This window comes from Cervus canadensis, chromosome 8, assembly GCF_019320065.1.
Source record: "Cervus canadensis isolate Bull #8, Minnesota chromosome 8, ASM1932006v1, whole genome shotgun sequence".
NCBI classification, from domain to species: Eukaryota; Metazoa; Chordata; class Mammalia; order Artiodactyla; family Cervidae; genus Cervus; species Cervus canadensis.
Genome location: NC_057393.1, coordinates 1940204 through 1962044, shown reverse-complemented (window position 1 = coordinate 1962044; position 21841 = coordinate 1940204). Strand labels below are relative to the sequence as shown.

Genomic DNA, 21841 nt, shown 5'->3' with positions numbered 1-21841 from the left:
GTCACCTGACGAAACATTTCCTGGGGTTTGTGTGACTCTGCCTGCCCCACTCCAGCGCTGCCTCTCCCGCCCTGGTCAAGCGCTCTGGTCTTCGTTGTGTTTCAGGCACATCGATGTCCCGCCCCTCCCGCAGAGGCCTTCCCTGCTCATCTGCTGAGACCCTCCGCTCACGTCTGCAGACAGCCCGCAGGACCACAGCGCTGGGGGGCCATCTACCAACCGCACAGGCCCTGGGAGACCCTGAGCTGTGAGGGCGCCCTGCAGCGTCTACGTCCACATCGCCGACGGGAGAGGAGGCGCCTCCGATGAGCGCAGATGGGAACACGACTGACCTCCACGCTACGCTTCTCAGGGGCCAACAGGCTCTCTTCAGGTCTGCGTCTAACAGCAAATCACCACCTTCATTCTCAACACATCAGTCTAGCATACACCTAAAAACGAACTCCTTCAAAACACGTATTCAGTTTTAGAGGGTTTACCCCAATTCGTTCAACTTGCGCTAATAAAGACCCTGTGGTGCTGCGGTTCCTCCTTGGCCAACCATAGGCCAGCGGAACGTGGCATCAACAGGGCTCTCAGAGGTCACAGCATCCCTGCCCAACCCAGCCTCCAACTCGCTCCAACAAACCACGTGCTCATTCAGACAAAGCCACTGCCGAGTGCCATAGCATCTGAGCTCACGGTACATTCTGATCAGTACACAGAGGTGCCATCTATCCAGGAGAGGGAAATGCACCAGGCCTGCCAGCCCCGTTTAAAACAGGCAGTTCTGACTCTCTCTCCTGATTCTCCCTGGAGCTCTCATAGCACTTCTTTGATGAATTTAAGGGGCATTAATAAAATATATCTATGATCTGAAGGCCATTTACTCTGAACATAACTTATAAGACAGATCAACTTAAGGTATCACTTATATAATATATCCATACATTAATTACATATTAATATACTATATATAATATGATACACCTGCCTCCTGAGAAATCTGTATGCAGGTCAAGAAGCAATAGTTAGAACCAGACATGGAACAACAGACTGGTTCCAAATTGGGAAAGGAGCATGTCAAGGCTGTATATTGTCACCCTGCTTATATGCAGAGTACATCACACGAAATACTGTGATGGAAGAAGCACAAGCTGGAATCAAGATTGCCAGGAGAAATATCAATCACCTCAGATATGCAGATGACACCATCCTTATGGCAGAAAGTGAAGAAGAACTAAAGAGCCTCTTGATGAAAGTGAAAGAGGAGAGTGAAAAATTGTGTTAAAACCCAACAGTCAGAAAACTAAGATCATGGCATCCAGTCCCATCACTTCATCGCAAACAGATGGGAAACAGTGTAAACAATGAGAGACTTTTCTTGGTCTACAAAATCACTGCAGATGGTGACTGCAGTCATGAAATTAAAAGACGCTTTCTCCTTGGAAAAAAAGTTATGACCAACCTAGATGGCATATTAAAAAGCAGAGACATTACTTTGCCAACAAAGGTCCATCTAGTCAAAGCTATGGTTTTTCCAGTAGTCATGTATGGATGTGAGAGTTGGACTATAAAGAAAGCTGTGCACCAAAATATTCATGCTTTTGAACTGTGGTGTTGAGAAGACTCTTGAAAGTCCCTTGGGCTGCAAGGAGATCCAACCAGTCCATCCTAAAGGAAATCAGTCCTGAATATTCATTGGAAGGACTGATGCTGAAGCTGAAACTCCAATCCTTTGGCCACCTGATGTGAAGAACTGACTCACTAGAAACAACCCTGATGTTGGGAAAGATTGAAGGAGGGAGGGGAAGGGGACAACAGAGGATGAGATGGTTGGATGTCATCACTGACTGGATGGACATGAGTTTGAGCAAGCTCTGGGAATTGGTGATGGACAGGGAGGCCTGGCATGCTGCAGTTTTTGGCAGCAGTTTTGGCAACGGGGTTGCAAAGAGTTGGACATGATTGAGTGACTGAACTGAACTGATATTTATAAATGTATAAATTTATCTAACATAGAACAAAATAATATTTAAATTTATCAATTTATATCAAGTATAAAATTTAAAACAGTAACTTTCAATAACATATCTGAAAATTTACATGTAAAATGTTTTAATGAGTCTATCTGAAATTTTCTCACAAATTACAGCAAAATTGAAACAATGTATCTTTTAACTACCTTCCAACTTTACTTGTTCCCCTCTCTAAGTTCTCAGTCAAGCAGTCCGTAACATAGAAACAACCCCCTAAATGTATTCTTTGTGGCTTCCTGGGTAACTCAAATGGTAAAGAATCTGCCTGCAGTACAGGGGACCTAAGTTTGATCCGTGGGTCAGGAAGAGCCCCTGGAGAAGGGCATGGCAACCCACTCTAGTATTTTTGCCTAGAGAATCCCATGGACAGAAATACATTCTTTGAACTTAGGGTCATTTAACACATACTTTCCAGATTACTAATTTCTAAGAATTATGAAATGTATCAAAAAATCAAAACTTCCTTGTATCAGTTCAGAAACTTCCATCTCAAAATAAAAGCTTTGACTTAGTAAAATAGCTCTGATGACAGATTCCCCAAAAGATATGTAAGGCATATTACAGTCTTATGGTTCTAATTCCAAAAAACAGTCCAAGAATCCAAGAAAAGGACCTGACAAGTGGAAGATGAGGTGGACAGTTACTCTACAATCGACCATGTTAGTAAGAAATGATTATTTTATTTCAACCTTTAATATAGCTTAGTCAAAAAAGTCAAGGGCTTCCAGGTAGCGCTAGTGGTAAAGAAGCTGCCTGCCAACACAGGAGATGCAGGTTTGATCCCTGGGTCAGGAAGATCCCTTGGAGGAGGAAATGGCAACCCACTCCAGTATTACTGCCTGGGAAATTCCATGGACTCAGGAGCCTGCTGGGCTACATGGGGTGACATGAGTCCATGTCACCATAAGTCCATGGGGTGACAAAGAGCCGGACGTGACTGTATGACTGAGCACACATCACAGAATGTCAGAAGGTAAAATTTACACGGCTTTGCTTCAAGTATGAAATATGTGCCACAAAATGGCAAAAGTAAAAATACCCCATGATAGAAAAGCTATGATAATTTGCCAGAAGCTTCTTCAACTAAGTAGATATTTAGCATTCCCACAGGATGGGTTTTCTAAGAAAATTCAGGTAGAATGCAAATGTCAGTATGATATTCAGGAGTGAAGCGACAGGAGGAAAGGTCACTCAAGGCTTTTGTTCGAACAATGAGCTAATTTCACTATTTTTTAAACTATACGTGCTGATGCCTTTGCTGACAGCATTGACCATGCGCTAGGAAAGTAACATATTCTACTTCCATGCCCCAAAGGGCCATCTAAAGCCCTGGGATACTTGTATGTTACATGCTCTCTGATCCTCTCTTGTCATCATTCACTTAGAAAGGACATGTGACCACCTCAGTGTAAAATAAATGTATGCACGTATGATGCTTGCTCAGACATTAGTAACTCAGTGACAGCTGATGACAAGGACAGAGGCACGCTTCAGTCAAGAATCACAGCTTCAGCCGGTGAAAACACGCAAATGCAGGAAGGCCCCTACCCAGGACCCTGCAGCTGTGAACTTTCAAAGATGTGAACGTGAGCGTGCACGTGTCCAGTCAGATTAAGTCAGCTCCTGCGTCTGGCGCACACGTCACACGCACGCCTTCCCGTGTCTGGCGCACACGTCACGCGCATGCACCCTCTCCACGTGGCCGGGCTTTTGTGGACCTCACTGCACAGCGCTGCGTACAGGGCAGCAGGACAATGTCTTTCTTCCAAGCCCAGGAGGCCCAGAAGCAACAATAAAAGCGGCGGTGAGGCAACTGGAACTGCTGTGCTTTTCGAGGTACTGTACTGTAAGATTAAAGATGTGTTCTTTACTTTTTCTGTTTGTTTTTTTTAATGTATGATTTGTGTGAATATACTATAAACCTATTACAGCACAGTACTGTACAGCCCATTGTGTTAGCTGGGTACCTAGGCTAAATTTGCTGGACTTACCAACAAATTGGGCTTATGAATGCACTCTCGGAACTGAACTTGCTCATATGTAGGGGACCTACTCGAGTTGGGTGTCCTTTCTGACTTACTGATAAATAGCACCCAGAGCAAATTAGACTCATAAGGCAGATAAAGAGGGAGGAAAACAAATGTGTCTCCCAAACCAGCAATGAACTATCCACAGGTACATGTCCTTATTACTAAATTTTAGAGCTACACACTGCGACAGTCTTGGTAGGTAGGAAATTACAAGGAAGATAATGAAATTCTGAAGTCATAAAATATCCTATAATGGAAGGTGTTGCAAGATAACTGTGGCATGGGTAACATTTGCTTTTGTAATATGATCATATGTTAAGGTGATTTTTAAAATCAACTTAAAAATTCATAAGATGATTTTATTCTCTTGTTACTATATAGGTTTATTATATCATCTTTCAACCGGAGATTATTTCATGGGAGTCTGTTCCAGGACAAATGTTCTCTCAGGTCACTAGACTCCAAAGATAGAACCGAATCCATCTCCCAAGCAGCACACTTTCATAGACCTTCGCCAGTATCAACCCCCCACTGCCCCCCCACCCAAATCTTACATGTGTCTGTATCCTGTGGACCACAGAGCCGTGAACCTTTTCCTACCTAAGAAACACTTTTAAAAAGAGTTGCCTGATCAACTGGAGCCCCTCCTAAGACCTATCAGCAGAGGATTTGGTCCCATTCTAAAAACAGAGCACCAAAAACGTGATTCTGTGCAAATTGTTTCAACCATCACTTCACCTTAAAACAGATTCCGTTCTCCAAAAGCACAGTGAATAAGCAAACCCAAACTCAATTTCTTCATGAAGAGGAATCCTGACCACAGAAAAGGGATTATATTTTACTGGAAGAATTATGTCATTAAAATGACAAAGATAGTTTTCATACCTAGAACTAGTCTGTAGCTAAACCGAGCAAACAAACAGAAAACCAATCACACGTTGTCACTGCCATCTGGGCACCAACCTGGTGGGGGCTGAGGCGCTAACACCACTGTGGGCAGAGGCCTGGAGGCAGGGGCTGGTCTGGACAGAGACACGGCCACTTGGTTTGTCCATAGCTGAGGCTTTTGGTGCCCATGAAACAGCCTTGATTCCTCAGGATACACCCACGTTGAGTCCAGAGCAAAGGAATTATTTACAAAGATCTGTCCAAAGAGAAAGCAAGCATAACATGTAAGACCACACACAAAATAAAAGCTGAAGACTGTACAATACTTATCCTGTCTAATACTGAATCCTGAAGATTCTATGGGTGGGAAAAGCACTCTAGATGCTTGGGGTTCTGATATCAATCACCTTCGAGGCCTGGTCTCCAGCTATTCACTTGGCTATTCATTTCAGCAGCCAGTTAGCAGATGAGAGAGTCTCCCCACTGAAGTAAGCAGCATGTGGGGAACAGGTCACTGTACTACTTTCCCTTGGTTTTCAAGTAAACAAAGTGTGGCCAGTATATTTTAATTCAAAAGTCAAGACAAACCATTAGAAAGATGACTACTCAAAGGAATAGTGGCAAGAAAATGCTTTTAAAATGTATTTTTGAGTTATACAACGTTTACTGTTAGATTCTGATCAATGGGTAGAAATTTAAAAACCGAAAAATTCAGAAGGTAGATTCTGATTCAGAAGTAGAACTTTTCTATTTTTCTATGAAATCCAAATATTTTACGCTAAAACAAAATCCCCCACCATCACCATCTACTGGTGCTTTTGAACAGGCCAGTCTTACTCTGAAAAGGTTCCTCTCTAGACCTAATGGTGGATCCACTGCAATAAGAAACCAGAAATACACCATGATTTCTGTTATGGGAATACCCAACAACTTAGTAATGAGTAGCCCATCTGTCCAATCAAACTACTTGCATTTTTACCTTACAATTAGGGATCCTTTTGTCCATCCAGCTTTTCCCAACAGGAAGTGGAAGAGCGGATGTGCAGACATGTGGGAAAATGGGCACCAGTTCCACAGAGGAAGTGGGGGACAGTCCAATCGATGGGGAATGACCACCAAACAGCCACTGGAACCCAAGGAAAGAGAAGGGCATGCTCATTAGCCTGTATCAATCAACTCTACTTCATACCAAAAGATGCTGGGGTAGCTGCTTTAAAAGGGAACTTTAAAATGCATGTGTTTGGCTATGAGAAAAATTTCCTCTTTCCAGTCCCTAAACCCCACAAATATTCAAAAATTCTGAAAATTTATAAAAGTTTCTGTATCAGAATCATCACAATGCATTAACAACGCTGCATTCTTTAACATTAGGCAAGAACTTCTGAAGCACAAAATCACGAGAACATGGTAAGAAACAAATTTCTGTCCTGAGAACAAGAGAAACCACAGTGGAAAGGTGAAACGCTGGGTACTCCTTTTATAATTCTTGAATTCTTTTCATAAGCAAGCAGAGAGCTATATTTTATTATATCCTTTTCCATACAACATCTCATATTAATTATACTCATCACCTTAAAAATAGGGACTAGAAATATTTTCAAAATAAGAGGTTAAGATTCAAAGTTTTCCAAGGTCCACAAATGCAAATAGATTCCAAGGCAAAGAAAATGTAAGTGAGATTATCACATAACTAAAAATCCCAGTGCAGAGAATAAGACAGCAAACGTTGAAAGGGCAGACAGTTTAGGAGACAGTCTCTCTAATTAAATTAACTGAATCTTTATCAGTGGAGAATAGGTTCATTGTTCAATGATATGGAATGCTTCAATATGTATTTGTTTTAAAATCATAAAAGCATTTTTGAATTTCCTGTTATGTGAAAATGTTCTTCTAGGATAAATACTGTTATTTAACAGAAAATATGCAGCACAAAATATTTTAAAGATTAATATTGTTTGGGAGAGGTTTTGTGTTTTAAATTTACACAAGAAAAAAAATGCAGTTTTCCAAACGGGAAAAAAAAAATTGTAGTTCCTTGACATTATATACCTCTAGTGGTAGCACTTGGATATGACAACCCCTTCAAAATAGCAAAAAAAAAAAAAAAAAGGAAAGAAAGAAAAGGAAAAACTACCAATGCTTACTAAAAAAATAATTAAAAAATACAATATGAACATGAACTGCATCACACATCAAAACACCATATCCAGTACCACATATGTGATGTATCATTACATCCAAAGACCAATTTAAGAAGAGTTAACCACATCTTTTAGAAAGGCTTACAATATAATATTGGAATTAAATTAATGATGTTGTGTATTCTGTCATCCACTCATCTGAATATGCTATTGATGATTGGAATCACTGGAATAAAATACATGCTATTCCCTAATTTAAATCCATCTGCATAGTTAGATAGCACACAATGGATCTTGCCAAAACCAGCTTGCCCTACTCCGTTGCACCATTAATCAAAGGTACAGTCACTTTCTCTTTTTAATTCCAGGTGTGCAACGCCAAACTCCTCTAAAGTGCAATATGACAGTAGCTAATCTAGTGGACCCGGGCAGACCCAGGGTGGGAGTGGAGATCACCCAGTAGCATTTCTCAGTATTAAAGCCAGGGTTTTCCTGCAGGCTTCCACTGGTTTGAATTTTCTTAAACATTGTCCTGAGTCTATTTTCAAATGAAAAAAAAAAAAAAAAACACTAGATCAGAATCAGAAATAGCTATTGATTCCCAGCTTGCTTTTCAAGCCTGGCAGAGGCTGTAAAAGTATTAACTTCTATCCGCCAAGTCGGCCACAGTCCGCAGCGGCAGCGCTGGGCTTTCGAGGCGCCGACTTCAGCACCGCGCTCTGGACAGCGACCCCGGCCGGGGCCAAAGTTGGGGCGGGCAGTCCCGACTCTGGTTTTGGGGCGCGGGTCTCCAAACTGCCCAGCGAGAGACCGGGAAGAAAGACTTGCAAAAGCTGCCAGAGGCGGAACGGGACGTCGGAGCGTGAACTTTGTTGCCCATGCATGGCTGCCAGGCTGCGCCCTGATGGGCTGGGGGCCCGAGGACCACCGCGGGAGGGGGGAGCGCGCGCCACGGGGCCGGGGCCGCCGGAGTCGGGGCGAGGGCGGCGCCAGGAGCAGGGGGATGCCCGCCACCCCGAGCCCGGGGCAGGGGCCGGGGACGCGTTACCTGCCCGTGGAGCACAGGGTAGCGGTGCGCGGCGGCGGCGGCGGCGTGGTCTGGCGCAGAGGGCAGCGGCGGCAGCGGCAGCAGGGGCTCGCCGGGAGCTTGCCAGGCGGGCAGCCCCGGGAGCAGCGGGCCAGCGGGGGGCTGCGCCGAGGCGAGCAGCACGGGCGGGGCCGCGACCCCCGCTCCCAGCCGGAACAGCCCGGCCGAGCCGGGCACCATCCAAACCCAGGGCGGCGGCGGCGGCGGGTCTGCATTCATCGGCCAGAGGAGAGGCTGCCGCCGGCGGGGCTGGTGCTGCAGCTGCCGCCGCCGCCGCTGGAGCCTGGCGCCCACCAGCATCCTACATCCCCGCGCGGGCGGCGGCGGCGGGGGCGGCGGGCGCCCGAGGTGCGGGCCGGCGGCGGCGCGGGCTCCGGAGCCAACTCACTTGGTTCCGCGGCGCGGCCGCTCGCTCCGCCCCTGCCCCGCGCGGGGAGCCCCTCCTCCCGCCCGCCGCCCTCTTCTCCGAGCGCGGCCGCCCAGCACCGCCGCCGCCCCCCAGGCCCCGGGCCGGGCTCTCAGTGTCCCCAGATCCCGGGCTCCAGCCGGCGCGCGCCCCTGGGCCCCCGCGGCCGGCGGCGGGGGAGGGGGATAGGGAGCGGGGAGCGGGCGGGGGCGCGGGGCGCTGAGGGCGCGCCTGGCCGGGATCCAGCGGATCGCGCCCCGGGCTCAGATGTGGTCACAGGAGGCCTCCGGCTCTCGCGGACGGAGCGCACGCCGGGGGAAGGCGCGCACGGCCCGGCCCGGAGCCGGGGTCCAGCAGCAGCAGCAGCGAGCGGAGGCCAAGGTGGAGGCGCTGGAGCCTGGCACGTCCCGCCGCCGGGCGGGGCTCGGGGCGCTGGCGCGGACCGCTCTCTGCCTGGCTTTATCCGGTCAACCGCGGAGGGCCCCGAGGGGACGCTGGCTGCAGCCTCCGACGCCAAGCGGGCACCAATTGCCACCGGGGACGGGTAGATGACCCTCTCTCTCTGGAGAATCTGCCAAACCCTTTCCCAGGCCCCTAGCGGGCCCTCCGCCCAGCGGCCCCTACGCCGCGCCTCAGCACCCAGGTGCTGCTCTCCGGGCAGGTCGCCTCCGGGCCTTTGCACAGGACGTCCGGTGGTGGCTGGGATTGCCCGTTGTGAGCGGGCCCTGGGCTGTACTGGGTCCAGAATTGTGCGGCTCCTTTCCCCATCGCACGCGGCCTCCGCAGTGCTGCCCTGCGCTGCCTGGGGCCAAGGACCACCACCCCTCCTGGAGGGACCCTCGCTCGGCCTGCACTGTGGAGCCTGGCTTAGCGTTGGGCATACGCAGTCGCCGCCAGGCGGCGCGCGCCCCTGCTGACCTCGGTCCTGCTGCAGACCCGGGTCCCGTGCCGTCTCTCCCTGGGATGCCGGCCGAGACCCAGCCCAGCTCCGGGCAGCTCGCGCAGATAGCTGGATGGAGACTTCCATGTGCTAACGAACTCCTTAGGGCGCCGGAGAAACCTCGGCTCAGCCACAGCGCAAGCCCAGTGCTTCTCAGGAGCATTTGGTGAAGGGCCTTCCTGACGCCTGAAGAAGGAAGGTTTTATGAAGTGTGCTTTTCAGAGCTGGCATGAAGAGTCTACCCTGACCTGAGCAGGAGCGCATGCACCCACCCAGGTACACCCACGGACACACCTGAGACTCTCCAAACACCAGCAGTCCTCCCCTCCAGGCGGGTGCCCAGACCTCCCTCCTGAGATAAGCTGACCATGCAGAGTGCTTTCCATCTGCTTCCAGGGTGGTTTCCTCATTCTCCTAATTTGCTTAATTTCCTCCTGGCCCGGCAGGATTTCTTTTCCATCAGGGCATATGCTAATTTACATAGCTGGCATCTCCATGTTTTCCTCCACACGAACCATTTTTCAATTAGCAAGTTTATCTCTTTCTTTGATGAAAAGGGGCTGGCAAGATTTTGTTTTTTCTCAGCTACCATCAGAAAGCTCTGCAGATTCGGAGCCTGTTACTCTTCAGTGTCAGCCTTTAATTCATGCACGCCCCTGGTAGGTGTCTTGATCTTGGTGCCCACAGCCAGGCTAAGGGATTGGGGCCAGCAATTTGAGGCAGGCCAATGTGGACCCCTTGAAGGGTCCTGTTTGAATAGGAGTTATTCACCCCTTCTCCACGGTTTGGAGGCTGGCAGTGCCCAGATTGTGTGCTGCTCCCAGAAAAAGGGAAAACCATGTGCATAGACTCCACGCTTCCGGGAAGCAGGCGTTAGCTGTGATCTGGGGGTGCTTCAGATCTGGGGGGAGTGCCACTCATTCCCATGCAGCCCTGTTCTTGGAGTGGTTCTGCTAAAGTCAGCTTTTGTCAACTGGTGATATTTATTCCCCCCCTGGCTTTTTGGTGCCCTGGGCACAGGATGCCTTGGGCAGCTGCTCGGCTCTGAACAAGAGCTGGGAAATCACAACTATGTTCACTCAAAGATCCTCAAAGTAGCCCAGACTCCTCTGCTGCTTCCTGCCATGGGCTTGACTATATTCATTTATCACAGCGCTCGAGCCCCTTTCCCTCCATGCTGTGTGCTGGGTTCTGGGGACACAGCAGAGGACAACACGGGTGCAGAGCGATTTCCACGAATTCATTAATTAATTGATATGACAGGGGAGCCAGGAGATGGGCTTACCCCCTACTTCTGGCTCCTGTTTCAATCACATTCATCTCAAGGTTTTCCTCACACACCCCACTCAACCCAGGAACAACCAGACACCCTCATGGATAGGAGAAGCCCCCCTCCTAGATGCTCTCATTCCAAGGGGTATTTAAGAGGACTCTTTACAAGAGCCCTGTTCTCCATCAGGACTGGAAACCACCCCCCGTCTGTGAGCAAGGGCTCCGTGCCAGGGAAAAGTGAGAAAGTGAAAGCGCTAGTTGCTCAGTCGTGTCTGACTCTTTGCAACCCCATGGACTGTAGCCCACCAGCCTCCTCTGTCCATGGGATTCTCCAGGCCAGAATGCTGGAGTGGATAGCTGTTCCCATCTCCAGGGGATCTTCCCAATCCAGGGACTGAACCTGGCTCTCCTGCATCGCAGGCGGCTTCTTTACCATTGAGCCACCGGGGAAGCCCTGACGCTCAGGTGGATGCGGGTAGGCCTGCGCAACCGGTGGGCAGGTGCACGTACCCGTCAGTGACCCAGGGGGTCAGCCCTGGGCCAGCACCCCATCAACTCAGGCCCTATTTCTCTCTGTAAAAGTCACTGAGAAACTGTCCTCGTAAAGGGTTTTACACAGAGTCTAGTCTCAAGTTCTCCTAACCAATAAAAGCAACCTTCAGTCTGCCTGTATTATTCAGGCAGAACCAGCAGAAATTTCCAGCTAATCTGTGACAGACTGAGGGAAGGAGATCCACACCAGGAGAGACGTGTGAATCAGCCTCATATGCTAATAAGTTCTGAATTGCTTATTACCTTGCAGGCAAAAAAAAAAAATGTTGAGTGTTAGGGAGAAATCAGTGGAGTAAGATTTTGCAGCTTGTAGAATGATTTACCTTCAAGTTTTTAAAAAACTTTCTCTAAGTAAAATATAATAGACCGCCCCCCACTCCCCACAAAAGAGAGAGAAACAAAAATATGAAGGTACTTTCTTCAGGCCTGCAGAGTGAAAAATAATCCTCAGGGGGATGGGGTGGAGGGGGGATGGAGGACTGAGTTGTTACCTTGGCAGCGCCCTGCCCCGCCCACCTGCTCACACTGCCAGAACATCTTTCCAAAACAAACGCTAATCCTGCCGGGCCCTTCCTTGCTGAAGACTCACCAGCTGTGATGTGATGAGGCCCAGGATGGAAGCCACAAACGTGAGCCACCATCTCAGAGGCTGGCATCTCCAGGACGACTGGCAGTTTGATACCTGGCTCAGCGCGGGTGAGAAGGGGCTGGTGGAAGAGTGCTTTTCCTACATTCTGCTCAACTCGGGAGTCTGACTTGAGCATCCTTTCCCAGGGACGAGCATCGAAGAGGAGAGGTCGCTCTAGGCAGGACGGCTTGGGAGGCTCCGAGGGACACCTGGAAAGACCCACCCAGGATCTGTCGTGCTTGCAAGCTCCAGCTAGGGTCAGGAACAAAGCCTTGGCTGGAGACACAGAACTTGAGTTAGCAGAAGGGTGGAGGGGGCGGCTGTCTTCGGCCTCTGAGATGGGACGTGTGGATGGGGTCACCCCAGGTGAGCACAGACCTGGAGAGGAGAGGCCTGCAGGGGGCCAGCGATGGAGGTGGTGATCTCTGGGAGACACAGGGAGACTGAAAGCAGCTGGGAGCATAGAGCCACCTGGACAGGCACCAGAGTGCTCGTTCGTTGAAGGGTTTTTATCACTGCTTTTTATTATAAATGTGGTACTGAAGACTATCTGGAAAATATAGCAAAGCGTCATGAATCAAGCCCACAGGAGGAAAAAGGAATATGAACCTTTGTTGACCTCCCTCCACAGTATATATTTTTTTCTACTCATCTCTATTGTGATCATGTCTATTATACACAGTGTATCTTATTACATTTTATGTTAAATTGCATTTTATAACAAATAATTTTAAACCTTATTTTTCACTCAGCATCACAGCATGAGGGGTTCCCCACATTGTTGAAAATCCCCAGAGGAACCCCGTTATCCACAGCAGGGCAGACAGCCAGCAAAGACGAGTAGGAGGAGAGGGGAGTCTGTCCCGACAGGGGTGGGTGAGCAGTGCACCCCACTCAGCAGCCTGTCCATTTTGTAGTTATAAAGAACTGCCCATCTACCCACCTGACTTCCCACCTATCCAATCAATCCCAAATGCTGGGGTGCATAGACGCTGTGTGGGGCACCGTGGAGCCCTTGAAACCAGACACCTCCCCAGTGGATATTTGAGGTTTTAGTCCTAGGATGCCCAGGACAAGGCAGACTTCCCCCCCCCCCCCGCCCCACTGCCCTCCCATACCCTCAGTCGCTACCCTCTGCAGAGCCATTCTCAAGGTCCACACTGATCCCTGGTCAGCGCAGTGGGGCCTGGACAGCAGGAACCGAGCACTGTCCTCTCCTCTCTCCACCATCCCTAGTAAGAAGTTCCCGGCCTCCAGCGACTAGACCAGAGGATTCCTCATGTTGGAGGGAAGTCCAGCCCAGGTCACTGCTGAGTCCCCAGCAGGTGCAAAGACAAGTCAGCGATCTGACCATGTTCCGTCCAGCCGACAGTCACGCGGCCAGGGCTCTGCAGGTCGTGTCCTGCCTGAGGGCGCCCAGCCAGGGAGGGGCTAGGGGCCAGCCAGGCCTTGGGAGGTGTCCACCCAGAGAGGTGATTTCCAGGGACCCAGGCTGCAGCAGCCTGAGCCCCGGGCTCTAGAGAATGACCGTGAGGGAGAGAGATGGCCCCCGTGAAGCTTAAAGTCCATGGGGTGGCGACCACATGGCAGCACCAAACCGGCAGCCACGACGACACAGGGGCCGTGTTCATCCTGGGTGCCCGGCCCAGAGGGGGCAAGGGGCAGGCCCAGCATCCCCCCCGAGGCCCGCCCCAGCCGGGCCCAGCATCCTCCCCGAGGCCCCGCCCCAGCGCGGCCCAGCATCCCCCCCCCCAGGCCCCTCCCCAGCCGGGCTCAGCATCCCCCCCAGGCCCCTCCCCAGCCGGGCTCAGCATCCCCCCCGCCCCGAGGCCCCGCCCCAGCCAGTCCCAGCATCTTCCCCAAGGCCCCGCCCCAGCCAGTCCCAGCATCTTCCCCAAGGCCCCGCCCCAGCGCGGCCCAGCATCCTCCCCGAGGCCCCGCCCCAGCGCGGCCCAGCATCCTCCCCGAGGCCCCGCCCCAGCGTGGCCTTCTTTCTCCTTAGACCCGGGGGCACCCGAGAAGGGAGGGCAGCCAGAGGCCGGGGAAGAAGCTGGGCCCTTGCAGGCTCCCGGTAGTGGTGGGGGTCCTGCTGCCCCGGCCCCTTCCTGTGCCCCTTCACGTTCGGGGCCGTCTGCCGACCCCCGCTGGGGGCGGGGCTTTCATCCTATCAGAACAGGACTTACGGACACTTAGACCAGGAAGGACCGACAGCAGTCGGCACTGTGCCGTCTCAGAGGCCACACGATGCGTCGGCTTCTTCTTGGCACTCACATTGCCTGGTGTGATTTGCAGGGTCTGGAGACATGAAATTGTTCACATTTTTTCCACAGGCCTGACAACTAGGAAGCCAGACAACAATCATGACACATGCTAAGTGGGCCTTTCGCCAGTCAGAAAACGCCCAGACTACCTATTTGGACACAGACGTTTGTGCTCGGGTATAGTTTCATTTTGTTCCGTCAGAACTTGCCGACCCCGCAACAGACGGAGGCACTGTGTTAATCCCGCTCCAACCTGTCCGACACTGAGCGCTCGCCCCGGTTCTCTTAAGGAGGGAATTCCCATCACCCGTGCCCCCATGGGGAGAGCCCTGGCCATCCTTCAGCTCAATGACACAGTGGCCGGGCCACACGCTGGCTCATAAGAGGGGCTGGGAGTGGCAGACGTGTTACAGCAGCCCCGCTAATTGGGAGTAGTTCAGGAGGAGAAGCAGCTTAGTGGGAACTGGGGAAGAATATAGATTATCAAGAGTGTTTGTAATACAATCTTACTGTTTGGGGCCATTATCCAGAGCACCAGGTGACGGGAGGTTGGGGAAAACCCCGCTGGACTGGCTTGGGCCAGGGAAGGTGAGAGGCTCCAGCAATTAGCGTCTGGAAAGCATTCACCTCCCTCCACTGGCTCATCGACCTCTTCTGTGTGAGGCTTTGCTTTGCGGTTCCAACCAGGGTCAAACAAGCGCTGAGTCTACAGTATGGCCTGCGTCCAGCACACAGCCAGGGCTGTTTCCCTAGAGGCTCCAGAAGAGCAAGATTCCTGGGCGGAGGACTGTCTACGGCGTTCCCAGCAGCAGAGCTGGCCAGGATGCTGAGCATCACGATGCCCCTCCCCGTCTGTGAGCAGTGACCCCAGTGCCCGGGTGCCAGGCCTCCCACACAGGCTCGCCGGGCCTGCCGCCAGCCAGCCAAGCACGCCCCGATGCAGCCTGTGGTGGGAGCCGAGTGCCAGGACTCAGAGTGCTGAGAGGGGTGGATGTGGGGTTCTTCACAGACTAGGGCTAGGCCGGGATGACGCACCCTTGACCTCATACGTGCCTTCCCGTTGGCAGGGTGTGGCCAGACAGCTATTCTCCAAAGTCTTTGATTTCACCAAGCAGCGCGTCTTCCGGAGAGGTGACAGTCTGAACACAGTGGTCATCATCCTTCAAACCCCAATTCTCTGACCTCAAGAGTGAGCTGTATCCCAACAAGAAAAAGGAGGAGACGCTTGAAATGCTCGCTGTAATTCTCACCTTGATAAAATATTCTCAGGGTAAGGGGGAAAAAAATTTCACAGAAGATGGTCTGTGTTTTTTCTCCCCAGAACTGTTAACTTAAATAATTCTGTGAATTCAGCAAATTCTGCCACTTAACCTTTTCTCTGACTCTTCCAACTCATTAATAAATCGAGTGAAATAGACTTGGTCAGGACCAGTCTCTGGGGCGTCCAACTTCTGACATTTTTCTCTGTTCAGAATCAGACAGGGCAGGAGTTTTGACTATTTAAGGAGCTAAGTAGTGAGGTGGAGGTGCCTCCATGAAACCAGGGTGTCCCGGGAGTGAAGCTTCTGCGGGGACACTGGTGGAAGGACAGCTGGGCCACTACACTGCTCAGCAGCCTGCTCTGCGAGCCTCCTGGGGTGAGCAGACCAGGCAGGGCAGGCTGGCTCGGCAAAGCGGCAGCCTGCACCCTGCACTCAGCCACTCCGTGGGGTGTCTGTAAGTGCTGGGGGCAGGGGCCCCATGCCCAGCTCATAAGGATCCGGTCTCCCCCACCACCTGGCACTTCTGGCCAGCTCCCTGACGTCCTTGGACCTCGGTTGTCCACAGGTAAGAGGGGCTTGAATCAAGTCAGTGTTTTCACACAGTGTGGGGTCTCTGAGCTCAGCCTGCGCCCATGTATCCTGAGTGGCCATGTGATTCTGGACGAGTCTACCCACCTTCCTAGGCTCAGTATCCCCCGGTGGCAACCAGAGGTAGGACACATCATCTTAGGACGAACCTGATGAAGGCAAAGTGGGGGAGACCCTCTGGGGACGTTGCCAGCAGAACCCACTGAGGGGGATGTCACCGAGGCTGATGAAGGTGGATGAGGCACACGCGTCCCATGTTGACCGCGTTTCTCTGTCCCACAGCGTGTCCCTGACCTCAGCCCCTGGTCAGGCCTGTGTCCCCACTGCCTGGAACACAGCATCTCAAGGAGAGAAAAGACGTCACAGTCCATCAGCTGCGGCGACAGACTGTCAGAGGTTTGCGGCTTGCACAACAAGCCTTTGCTTGCCAAAGTTCAGGAGGCTGGTGAAGCCAAGATGGAGACATGGGTAGATCCCACATCTGGTGGGGAAGGGCTTCCCGGCCGGCGGACGGCCGTCTTCTCGCTGTGTGCTCTCAGCTGAAGGCAGAAGGAAACCAAGGTCCCTAGGGCTCCAACAAGGACACTGATCCCTCCAAGGTCTCCATTTCCACGAGTATCATCCGCTCATCTCCCAGAGGCCCCACCTCTGCCTGGGGGATTGGCTTTCAACCTGTGACTTAGGGAGGCACATATGTTTCCTGCATTTGTGTGCAAAAGTTTCTGAATTCCATTCCCAAATCAAAATGTGCCAGAGCCCGTGGAGTTTGCGCTGTCGAGGGACCTTCCTGCCGTGACTTGCTTGATTGGATGGCAGCCTTTCTGCGCTCCCAACCAGCGAAACTGCCTCAAGACCTCGCCCCACTCTGGGCCCCTGAACAACTCTGGAAGTCCCACTTGCTATCTGGGGCCCTTGGGTCAGGTGCCAGGCCGGCCAGCCGTGGCCACCCCTCTGCAGCCTCAGATGCCTCAGAAGCGGCACCTTGCTTGGCACAGAGAAAAAGGCAAAGGTTTATAAGATAAGACAAAATAATCCTGAGGGAGGGCCGGGGCAAACACTTCCTCCCCGAAGCTCTGCTTCCGGGGAGAGCACCGTCCGCCCCAGCGGGCACAGGCTTGTGCGTTCCAGAAGCAAGCGCAGGCTGTGAGCCCGGCTCCATCTGGATGCTGCTGCCTCCTCGGCTCCGTGTGAGGAGACCCCACCACACGCGGACAGCGGCGGGGCTGCAGCAGCCCGGGAGCCGTGTCCCCACTGCGGACACTGCCGCCGCTGCCCCCAGCACTCAGGGCCGGCTTCCTGGTCCCTGGACACCCCAGGGCTCTGTCCTATCAGCAAGACCCAGACGAATTACAGGGGGACAGACAGGTTTGGGAGGAGAGAGGGTGCCCACAGGGCGGCCACCCCGAAAAGCCCCTTCCTGCGGGACCCAGACCCACCCTGCGCCTGCTCTGCTCAGCCCCACGGGGCCAGCCCCGCTGCGTGGTTCTGAGCGTGGTGCCCCTTCTCCCACGGTCCCTCCCTGCTCCCGCTCTCTCTCTGTCCGGCCGGAGTGACCATCTGAGTCTGTGAAAGTCAGTGTTCACCTGAAGTGGACGCCTGGCTGCTTGGGCAGGGCTGGGAGGGGCTGGGCGGGCATCTCCCTGGGCCAGCGCTGTGCCTCCGCCCAGCGCCAGCGACGCGACACAGACCCAGCTTCGGGAACAAGTCCTGTCTGCCAGCCCTCGGGCAGAAGTGCCCTCAGCCCTGCAGCAACATCACCTTCTCTGGGTGTAATAGTGCAGTTGTGTCCCGCCGGGGTGTAGGGCCACACGGGGCCTGATCGCCTTCTCTGGGTGCAATAGTCGTGTGCTGCCGGGGTGTGGGCTCCTCTGACCATCGGGGGTACTAGCCTGACTGGGGGGACAGGTCAGCTCAGCGCCAGGCTCTGAGACTAGGAGTAGGTCTGAGCCCGGGTGGCCTGCTCCCCAGGATGCCAGCTGCCTCTCTGCCCGTCGAAGCCCCTCCGCCTCCCCGCCCTATCCCTATTTCTCCTCCCACACAGTCTTCCTCACCAAGGACCGCCCCCCCCCCCCCCGTCCTCCTGATTCTGGTGGAGCAGTTTCAGGTGCCCCAGGGTGTGACGGAGACTCCCTGGGGGTGGGGAGGCCCCAGAGCACTCCAGGGGCCCCACAGCCATGAGGACACACCCTGCCCTCTGCCCAAAGAGTCTCTCGGCTCTAAACAGCATGCATCCGTGTCCATGGAAGCGGGAACGTGACAGACCGGCACTCTTCCGCACACTGGTCAAGTGACTTGTGCTTTCAACACAGTTTCTAGGGTGAAACATTTACACAAAAGTACGGGCCTTCCCAGGTGGGCCCAGTGGTAAAGAACCCACCTGTCAGTACAGGAGACATAAGAGATGCAGGTTCAATCCCTGGGTCAGGAAGATCCCCTGGAGGAGGGCATGGCAACCCACTCTAGTACTCTTGCCTGGAGAATCCCATGGACAGAGGAGCCTAGCGGTTCACAGTCCATGGGGTCACAAAGAGATGGACACGACCGAAACGACTTAGCACTAGCACACGATTTGGAGAAGGCGATGGCACCCCACTCCAGGACTCTTGCCTGGAAAATCCCATGGACCGAGGAGCCTGGTAGGCTGCAGTCCATGGGGTCTCGAAGAGTCTGGCACGACTGAGCAACTTCACTTTCACTTTTCATTTTCATGCATTGGAGAAGGACATGGCAACCCACTTCAGTGTTCTTGCCTGGAGAATCCCAGGGACGGGGGAGCCTGGTGGGCTGCCGTCTATGGGGTCGCACAGAGTCAGACACGACTGAAGCGACTTAGCAGCGGCAGCAGCACATGATTACAGCTTAAAAAAATAAAACAAAACAAAACAGGGCTGATTTGGGAGTAAAGAAAAGGTAGAGGGATTCGTAGAAGCTGAAAATGACAAGGGAATCCTAAATGGAAACATGATTAAACTGGACACTTGCTGTCCATGGAGCCAAGTGCGCCGGCTTTCCTGTGCAGCCGCTGTGGGGAACAGACTGCCTGAGACTTCCAGGCGGAGCTGGGAGCCAGGGGGACTCTCCTGCAAAGGAGATGGTCAGAAACTTGCTGGTCGAGCAACGGACTCCAGCTGGCTGGTGGGGAATGCATCTTTGGGTCGTTTATAACCACCAACTGTCCCAAGTGGGAAAAACATATTCAAAGCAGTCCCTGATGGGAGGTGGCCGCAGGCAGTCAGGAATACAAACCCACTTGAAGAAGACATAGTAAATGCCCAGAGACATGACATAGAAGAAGATGAAAGGGACATTGCCAAGCAAGACCCACAGGAGGAGAGAGGGACGGAGGTTTGCAGAAAAAAGACTAAAATAGAAGCATCCCACCCCAAAGGAAGGAGAGTGTTAGAATTGCAGGACGTGGAATATGAAATAGGTGTGGTTGACATTTAAATATTCTCGTGTACGCTTTAAAAAAAATTTTAAAGCAATGTACTAAAATTGCCTCTAAAAAATAAGAGATTATAAAAGTAGGTGAATTTGTAAGTTGATTTAATAAACCTTTTAGAGAATGAAAAACATAGTGTTTGAGGTTTAAAACACAATTTGTGGACTGAAAAGCAGATTAGACAGAGCTGAGGAGATAAATGAACGAGAGAGGAAGCGTCACCCAGAAACACCACAGGGGGAGTCACCGGCCAAGGTAAGAGTGGGAGGAAGCAGCGAGAGGGAAGCCAAATGGCCAATGTGCGTCCAGGAAGAGTTTCAGGGGGTGAAGAAAGAAGAAAAGAAAAAAAGAGAGACGATGTTCAGAGCTGATTGCCAAATCCTTGGCAGAATGTACAGAAGTGAGAAGTCCCCAGTTTCTGGACTTTCGGCAGACCCCAGCACGTCCCCCGTGTGTTTGGAAGGAGACTGGTGTGTGTGGTCACCATCGCGGAAGTCCGGGGACAAGCTCTGAGCGGCTCGTGGAAGCCAGTGTTCGGGCACCAGGACGGATGGAGCAGTTTCCGGAGTGATGGTGCGGAGGGCAGCGTGCACATGGGTAAACCCCGGAATCAAGAGGCCCGGGCTGGCCCAGACACACAGGTCCCCAGGGCCACGCACTGCAGGGCACGGCAGCATCGCCACCTTTCCCTCCTGTTGAGAGGTGAGGGATTGGCCAGGGATGGTGCACTTGGCAATAAGTAACAAAGGTAAGACTCCTGGACCTGAGCAGAAAGAGATGGTGTGTCCCAGTGACCAAGCATCTTCATGTATGCAGATTGGAGAATAAACCTGCCTCTCTGTCCATTCTGAATCTTGATGGATAAATCACGATACCTCAAGAGGACCATGTGTCTCTAATATATTTTTAATTTAAATTATTTTTATAGGCAGTACCCCACATAAAATTTTTGCCCAGGGTCTCACCAACACTAGGGACAGCCCTGTGTATAAACAGGAGCCAAAAGAGAGCTGATTTTGGTACGCTGATATCAGGGTATGCTTTAAGACGAGAAACACTATCAGGGATTAAAGGGAAGTGGCATATAATGATATAGGAAGATAAAGGGCTAGTCGCTCAGTTATGTCTGACTCTTTGGGACCCCGTGGACTATAGCATGCCAGGCTTCTCTGTCCACAGAATTCTCCAGGCAAGAATACTGGGGTGGGTAGCCATTCCCTTCTCCAGGGGATCTTCCCGACCCAGGAATCAAACCCAGGTTTCCAGCATTACAGGCAGTTTCTTTACCACTGAGCCATCTGGGAATGTATATGTACCTAATAACATAACCTCAAAATACAAAAAATATTTATCAGGAGAATTTTTTTTAAGTAGACAAAATTAGTAAACCCACTGAGAAATTTTAACACACCTCTTTTAGTAACCAATAGAACAGCTTGACAAATATAGAAGTCAGCAAGTGTATGGAAAAAATTTAAAAGGTGATAACAAAATTCACCTTTTTCGATAAATATGGAACACAGTACCCAACATCTAGGGAATACAAAAACAAGCGCAAAATCAAAACTTGTGAAAATTGATACAAACTGAGAGTGCTTACTCCACAGACTCACTACAGGAAGTCATGATGAGGTTCTGGAGAAAGAAGATGCGTGATACCAGGAGGAAGGTCAAGGACGGCCGCAGGAAGAGGGAGCAGAGAGGCGGTGCAGGTGCGGGCAGGATGTAGACCCGCACCCCTGCAGGTACTTGGTGGAGGTGAAAATTCAATTAGGACTAACGCACTGCACAAAAATAGCATGTAAATCTGGGATGAAGAAGAGATACTTATTAAATTTTAACTTTGTTAAGTTAAATATGCATGTTAGACTTTCTAGAGCAAATACTAAAAGAATAAAAATAGAGTTTGGCAAGTTGTGAAAAATCAATATATAAAAGTTATTTGCATTTTCATAATGCATGCAAGTGGAACATATAATTTAGAAATATGTAATATTTAAAATAGAAACAAAAATGATGAGGTTCCCAAGAGTAATCCAACAAAAAATGTATAATTTCTTTATGGCTAAAATTGTATAACTTTCTTGAGATATTTATTTAAAAAAAAACTTTAAAAGTGGGTAGACCATATATATGGATAGGAAGACTCAATTCTTCCCAAAATGATGTACAATTTTAATGCAAACAAAATAATCAAAAGTGAGGATATGTTTTATATATATATATATATAATATACACTTTATATATATTTGATATGCTAATTCTAAGATACATATATAAGTGTAAAAGGCAAGAATAGCCAAGGCTTGACAAACTCTTGAATAG

General features: G+C 51.1%; 1 protein-coding gene across 1 annotated transcript in view; it reads right to left on the bottom strand.

Annotated features, from left to right (window-relative positions):
* TCERG1L (transcription elongation regulator 1 like) overlaps positions 1 to 8464 on the bottom strand; it is a 194427-nt gene extending 185963 nt beyond the window's left edge. The window contains exons 1-3 of the mRNA XM_043476085.1: positions 8126 to 8464; positions 5916 to 6062; positions 5012 to 5192 (exon numbers count right to left, since the gene is read on the bottom strand). Of these exons, the coding sequence (XP_043332020.1) occupies positions 5012 to 5192; positions 5916 to 6062; positions 8126 to 8464 (667 nt within the window). The remainder of the gene's footprint in view (positions 1 to 5011; positions 5193 to 5915; positions 6063 to 8125) is intronic.
* Between the last annotated feature and the right edge of the window lie 13377 nt (positions 8465 to 21841).